Source organism: Brachycentrus maculatus, unplaced genomic scaffold (genome assembly GCF_059751285.1).
Source record: "Brachycentrus maculatus isolate JH-2025_06_01 unplaced genomic scaffold, ASM5975128v1 h1tg000013l, whole genome shotgun sequence".
In the NCBI taxonomy this organism is placed as follows: Eukaryota; Metazoa; Arthropoda; class Insecta; order Trichoptera; family Brachycentridae; genus Brachycentrus; species Brachycentrus maculatus.
This window is the reverse complement of record NW_028280767.1, coordinates 324,549-332,306: the sequence shown is the minus strand read 5'-3', so window position 1 is coordinate 332,306 and position 7,758 is coordinate 324,549. Positions and strand designations below refer to the sequence as shown.

General features: G+C 34.2%; 1 protein-coding gene across 1 annotated transcript; it reads right to left on the bottom strand.

Moving 5' to 3' along the window:
* Positions 1-379: 379 nt before the first annotated feature.
* Dera (deoxyribose-phosphate aldolase) lies at positions 380-7,577 on the bottom strand. The gene is made up of 6 exons (XM_088263525.1): positions 7,269-7,577; positions 5,476-5,669; positions 3,736-3,898; positions 2,634-2,863; positions 1,897-2,043; positions 380-735 (listed from the first exon to the last, which is right to left on the bottom strand). Exons 1-6 carry the CDS (start codon positions 7,300-7,302, stop codon positions 529-531), a joined length of 975 nt encoding a protein of 324 aa, XP_088119651.1. The 5' UTR covers positions 7,303-7,577; the 3' UTR covers positions 380-528.
* Positions 7,578-7,758: the final 181 nt, after the last annotated feature.

The window sequence follows — 7,758 nt, the reverse complement described above, 5'->3', positions numbered from 1 at the left end:
CAACAGATCTTTTTAGGTAAAATCTGAAGTTTCTTTCTCCATTTGAAAAATATTTAGTTTTTTGAAAAAAATAATTAAACAATGCCTTTTCTTCAAAATGCAAAAACAACACTTTCTGCCCTGTAGCGGTTAAACATTAAGTTAAAAATATGCCGCTTTTGCTGGGATATAGTACATTTTCTGGGCATTCCGAAAACATGCACAACTGAAAATTTACAATTTTTGATTTATGACGTTCTTGAAAGGAGTGAGCGAAGTGAGTTCCGGGACCTTTTTTGTATATAAAAAAAAGCCTATTGCCTATTTCTAATAATGATCCGCTTAGGCTCACAGAAATAGTATGAAATTGAAGTATTTTTTTGAATAGTAAAAACAGACAAATATTTTCCTTTTTATTAAAAAAAAACTCATCCATAAAAGGGTTATAAAAAATATATGAATATGCATAATAAAATCATTTTATAAAATGTAACAAAAATAATTTCAACAATCACAATCATTGAAAATCATCTTTCAAATTTGCTTTCATCAGATGAAAGAAAATTTGGCACTTTCGCACACGGCATTATTAGCGGATTGGTAGAACCATTTCTCGATATCGCCAAGCAGACCCGACGCGCCGATCCGGAACAGCTCCGGGGTGAGCCACTCGTCTCCCAGTTGGGTTTTGACGAGGATGAGCCAGTTGATGGCGTCCTGGCACGTCCTCAGTCCACCCGCGGGCTTCAGGCCAATCTAGGGTAAAAAAGAAGAAGAAGAAAAGAGTATTATTTTCATTTGTTTAATTATTTATCATCAGACACTCGATTATTCACACTAAGGATGATATCGCTCACTCCTTTCTACAACGTCATATATAAAAAATTGACAATTTTCAGTTGTGCATGTTTTCGGAGTGCCCAGAAAATGTACTATATCCCAGCAAAAGCAGCATATTTTTAACTTAATATTTACCCGCTACAGGGCAGAAATTGTTTTTTTTGCATTTTAAAGAAAGGGTATTGTTTAACTGTTTTTTTTTAAATATACTGAATGTTTTTTAAATGGAGTAAAAACGGTCAGGTTTTACCTAAAAAGTTTTGTTGCACAGTAAAAAGTTCAATAAGTGGCTTGATATTTATTTTCAATACATTGTGTTATATTTTTAAACTTTATAAACATTCTCCTGAAAAATCAAGTATTTTGATTTATGACGTTCTTGAAAGGAGTGAGCGATATGACAGTGTTGAAAGGAGTGAGCGATATATCAATATGATACTCTCCTGGTGACTCGATTTAAGATGAAATATATATCTCTTTCTTATATGAAAGAAGATGGAGGTCTGAGCATCCCAGGGCTTACGACCCGGCATAGCTAAGACCTTAACAAAGAGATTGGTATATAATATTCATAGTAACTAATTAACTAACCATCACGCCGCTTCCCCGCAGGGATAGGCAGAGAGAATAGAACGCCACACCATTCTGTCTTTGCAAACATTCCTCGCCTCTTCCAGGTTCATGTATTTCCTCATACACACCCGCCGATTGCTTCGACTCCTAACCTGATCGCTTTCAAGTATTTGGCATACCTGATCGTGCCGAGTTTTTCTCGGTCTTCCTCTGCTCTTTTTTCCAATTACATTCGCCTCATAATTTTTTTTTACCTTTCCTCACTCATTCGTTCTACATGTCCAAACCATCTTAACACACCTTTCTTAATTTTATCAATAATTCTTGTCTCAGCTGTGCATTCCTTCCTTATTTCACGATTCGAACATCTATCATACATCGTTTTGTCGCACATTCTTCTGAATTCATATATTCCTTCTTTTCTGACTTAATATACACTCCCCGTCCTTAAGCATCAATTGACCGAACGGGCATATACTTTTTCCATCATAAGTATGTTAATACCTTTTTCCCGGTTAGGTGATAAAATTCTGTGATGGCTCGGCACATCACTAGTCCAACAGCCAGAGTAGCGTTGACACCCTCTTTTCCCGTTGACGTTTTGATAAAATCACAGCCGGCAAACATTGCTAACATTGCGGCTTTGTAAACCTGAAGAACAAAAACATACAACAACTAAATATTCATACCAAATACAATTATAGAAAAACTAAAATCAAATTGCAATCAAATATTTTCATTCATTTATCTGGCAGTCACTTTGTGGTAATATCCATCCATATTTTCTTGAATGTTTTCCGCAGATACTTTATAATATCATTTTAAAATTAATTAACTTTGTTTTCACCTCTTTTTTTATTGATACAATATAAAATTATTCATTGCATAGAAATATATATATATATATATATATATATATATATATATATATATATATATATATATATATATATATATATATATATATATATATATATATATATATGCACCATTGGGTGCATATGGGTGCACCTTGGGTGAGTGATTTTTTCACTGTAATATTAATTTAATATTATTACCCTGAACTGGTAACTGAAGCAGAGGGCTGATCACCTTTCCTTCATGTGTAAACGATCAAGATAACACTGCGTTTATATGACGCAGTGCCCTATGCATCATTGGGGTGCAGATAATGGTTTTATCTATGCACCATTGGGTGCGAATGATGGTTATAAGTAAGTAAAGAAGAGAAGGAAACTTACATTGGTCATGGTACCAAGTTCTCCGATGGCCAAGATCACCTTCATATGGGCGTCTCCGCACGCCTTCCTCATCTGGACAAGCTCATCGAAGAGCAGCTGCCAATTTCCAGTCAATACTAAGCTGCGATCTATCACGACGTCAATTTCGCTGGCACCGCTACGTGTAGCGAATTGGATTTCTTCAAGTCGCGTTTCCAGACAATATTGTCCTGTGGGAAATCCAGTAGCCACTGAAACGCAAAATAATTTTAATATTAAAAACATTTACTTTGTAAAACTTTATAAAATAAACCTAAAAATGTGTTATTAACCACATTTACTTTTGGTACTTTTCTCCAACCTTTCTTGTTACGATTGTTAAGCATTCAATATTGGTAAGACAAAACGTAATTTTAATGTTAGAACAGAAGAACACATGAGATGCCTAAATAACAATAATTTATCAAAATTCACTTAGGATATTAAATGATAATCATTCTTTTAATTTTAATGGTATAAAAATTAACTTATCACATAATTTGGTCATTTTGAGATTAAAAGATCATTTAAATAAAATTTAAATACCAATTGAATTAAAGTAATAGCTTTATTATTAACACATTGTTTTCGGGCGGTTTTTTCATCAATTTCGACCCTAACTATACTCGGGCAGTCTACTGCCCGACCCCCAGTATACTACATAATCACAAGTAACCACAAACCCAATGTCCAAATGTACAATGTTTTTGGTATCTCTCGCGCTCTTACGAAAGTAAGCAAATAGAACACTTCATCTCCTGCTTTCTACTAACAGTATGTAAAATGCGCTTTTAAGTGTTTCCCGCAAACAAATATGTTAATATTTTTGCTATTCCTAGAAATAATGATAAAAAAAACTCCACCGCCTTATCCCCTCTCACTTCAAACCTCACTTTATTACTCACTCTTTTATCTCGCTTACTCACCTATGAATATTTCGCAGTTTTATGTTTAGTACTTATGCATCCCTGAAGATGACAATGTGCTTGTCGAAACCAGTTAGAAAAATAAGTACTAAAAATAAAAGTGGTTAAAAACAAAGTTTTAGTTATATTTTATAAAGTTAAAAACCAGAATAATTTACCTGCAGCTATCGGGATTTTCAGACCCATAGAGTTGATAGCCTCGGCAGCATCCGCTACTCTTGACGGATACACACACACGGCGCCTGTCGTAAGAGTTGATAAGCTGTCTTCCTCTAAACCCAAAAGCTGTTTGCAACAATCCAAGGGAAGAGGTGAAGCTGCCTTGAATAAAAATGTTATGTTTGTAAATAAATATTTATATATATTTTTTTTTTAAAAGATAAATATTTGTGTTTTTATTATTTACACAAATATTTCAATTTCATACTATTTCTGTGAGCCTAAGCGGCTTTTTATTAGATTTCAAATTGTGGTAGAGTGGGTTCGAACCGAGAAACTCTGACTTAAGAATCCGCAGCACTAACACCAATGCAATAATAAAGCAATGCATCAAGTACAAACAGACAAACAGACGGGACATTTAAATATATATGTACAGTGAAATCTCTATCTATCGTTCCTCGAATAATCGTTTTCCCGGATGTGTCGTTTAATTCTTCTATCCCGAATTCTTTTCATACAAGATAGATCGCATCGATCGTTTCTATCTACCATTTTACCGCATTCATCGTTTGAATCACGCCGCACATTTGACATATTTTGTCTGTTTTTTTTTTGCATTCTTCTCAATTTTGTTACAATTGACGACAATATTCCAACGTGTGGTATAGAAACTGTATAAAGCTTGTGTTACTTAAGGTTGACAGATACAGCAGAGGTCGATATTGATGAAGAGGAGCCGCTGCCTGTACTTTTATTTTCAGAAGCATGCACACTCTTTTAAAATTTAAAAGCTTTATACTACGCACATTCAATAACTGATGCCAAAATAATATTTGCAAAGCCCAAAATATACTATTGATTTATGGAAATAAAACAGTCAAAGACAAATGTCCATCAAAAATTAATTAGAATGCAAGAAACTTTAATATTTTTTTGGTTCTGTTTAAATTTATACATTTATTTGCATCTGAAATTTGTATTCTGCTTAGAATTTTAACCTAACCATTGTTATGCAGATTGAAAGTACGGTATCTTTACTCGATTGTATCTTCTTGTGTATTGACTTCTTAATCCCGCATTCATGGTTTATTTTAACCGGATCCACGCGGCTCGCATAAGCGTATGTGTTTTAACAAGACATGCCCCATACGCGGCTGACATAAGCGTTTGTGTTTTCACTTTGCTCCAAGTTTCGAACCTCATGGATTTTTTCATGGTGTGGAACTTTGGATAAAATAATACGTCAATCCTCGGCCTTATGACATCTGTTGAAATATCTGACTAATAATTTGTAACATCACAAGGATAAATAAAACAACAGAGCCCTGATTTTTCTTGCGGTCGGTAATTAGTCCGCACCATAATCATGCCCTATATCTGTCTCACTCTCGACGCTACGCATCGCCAGTGGGTAAGAGTGACACACGATGCGTGCTTTGATTTATTTATGTTACGATCTAATTTGTTTATATTACGATATATTTCAAGAATAATGTGACACACGTGTATTATAGAGTACCAAAAAGGCACAATGAATCCCATTGAATGTTTTTGTTTAGGAAAATAAATCGTTTCATAACTAAATACATGATAAAAGTAATCATTTAAAAAACGGCAAAATACAGCCGCGCACGAGCGTCTCTTAGGAACAAAGTTAACGCGTTTAAAAGGTTAATAGGTCCCTTTAGAAACGATAGATAGAGATTTCACTGTATATAGATAATATTCCAATCAACCTTGTAACAGAGCCTGCGGACATTGCACTTGGTGTCATCTCCAGCCAAGGTGGTCAGATCGATGCACGTCACGGCCTTCAGGAGCCAAGCGGCACGATTTTTTTTATCTACAATATTATAACTCGCAAGCATCTCACTGACGGCGCTATTGACGCAGTGTAAGTTGATGCTGACATTCTCAATCCATTTGGCATCTGAAAAAATATAATGAACAATGAAGGTTTGATGGTCCCAAGGATTAACAATCAATATGGGAGTAGAACACTTCAATATATCGTTCTAGACATTTTTAATTTGTTGCCGACGGAGGTAAGAGCTCTTAATAAAATATGGAACAAAGGCAAAATAAAGGAATGGGTAAATGATCAAGAGTTACTTCCATGAAAATTGTGAAATAGTTTTATTTAAAAAAAAATTTCTTCCTTTATTTGTGAGTATATTATGTTCAAATAGATAAAAAAAAAACAATAAAAAAAGCATGTAAAAAAGAACTCCACCGACAAGACACACAAGGTGGCTTGGTCGGTTTCTGCAACAGCAAAAAAAGATAAATACGTTTATAAATTTTTAAATGAATGTATACAGTTCATGTATGTTTTTTTAATAGATTTATATTATCCACTGACACTTCGTGATGGAATTGCATTTTTAATTTATTATTAGATTAAAACCAATATTTTTAGCTTTTCCACTTTTTTATTTGACCAGCGACCGGGTTTCGTCGTTACCGACACCAGTCTGATGATGTCGGTAACGACGAAACCCGGTCGCTGGTCAAATAAAAAAGTGGAAAAGCTAAAAATATTGGTTTTAATCTAATAATAAATTAGTTCATGTATGTATTTAGCTAGCAAATAAATGTTTTTAAAAAAAAGAAAAAAAAACTAGTTTCGGAAAGTACAGATGCTTCCATCTACAGGTTAAAATTATAAACTTATACAGTTTAAATTGTATTTATATTTTTTACCTCTAGATGGAGCATCTGTATGATGCCATCCCCTTAATTAATATAGTTAAATGGAGAAACAATGCCGAACTGTGACTCCTTTTAATATCTAGGGTCATTAATACATAAATATGGAGGCTGTGGGGAATTATTGTGGGGTAGATGAAGTTCCTTGTGGAGTGTTGACTGGAGTTCTTTGTGACCTAAAAATGCAAGCCAAGCTTAAGGGAAAAGTCTACCAAACAATTGTCAGACCCGCACTTCTCTATAGCTCTGAAAGCTGGACGATGTATAACACCTACTCTAGGCAACTAGAAACTGCTGAAATGCCAATGCTAAGATGGTCAGCTGGAGTGTCCCTTAGAGACAAAATAAAGAGTTCACAAATTCGTGGAAGCCTGGCTGTAACTGATATCAATAGCACGGTAGAGGCAATTGAATCGGTGGGCATATATGAGGAGATGCATTAATGCGGAAGATGCAGAGAATATTAGCAACAACCTAGTGGTGTGGCATTCTATTCTCTCTGCCTACCCCTGCGGAAGCGGCGTGATGATTTAAAAAAAAAGAAATTTAAGAGAAATATTTGTGTTTTTATTATTTACACAAATATTTCAATTCCATACTATTTCTGTGAGCCTAAGCGGCTCATTATTAGTAATAGGTATCAAATTGTGGTAGAGTGGGTTCGAACTGAGAAACTCTGACTTGAAAGTCCGCGACACTAACCACGGGACCACAGCCCGACACTATAAGTTACTTTATTACCTTAGAACTTGATGGTTCATATTTATCTCCCTAAATTATCGCAATTTTAATTCAAAGGATAGCTCATGGAGTTACTCACCATAGGTAAGTGTAGCGTGATCTGATTTAACCATCTTTAGAATTTTTTTTCCTTTTTTATGGGAGATGAAGAAAAATATACTTTGTGAAATTAAAACGTGATGAGAACAGTAAACTAATAATACAATGTTTAAAATTAATATTGTACTTAATGGTTACAACCAAGTTTATTAAAAAAATACATTAATACGGAATGTTATCACAATAGTATAAAAAAAATCCACAAACTAATTTGTAAAACGTATTCGTAACATTATCTAGTATTATCAGTCAAAATTGTTATCAATATTATGACACGGTTGAATAAGATAAATGTCAATGTTGAATGTTCAGAGCAGCGTTCATTCTTCATTTGTTTTGTTTCCACGGTTCCGAGTTTGTTTGACGTGAAGCTATCGCAAAGTCCAAACTTCAAAAGTATTTTATTTCCCCGTGACAATCTTATTTGTATTTACAATTTTTGGGGACGTCATTGTGTCTATTATTGATCA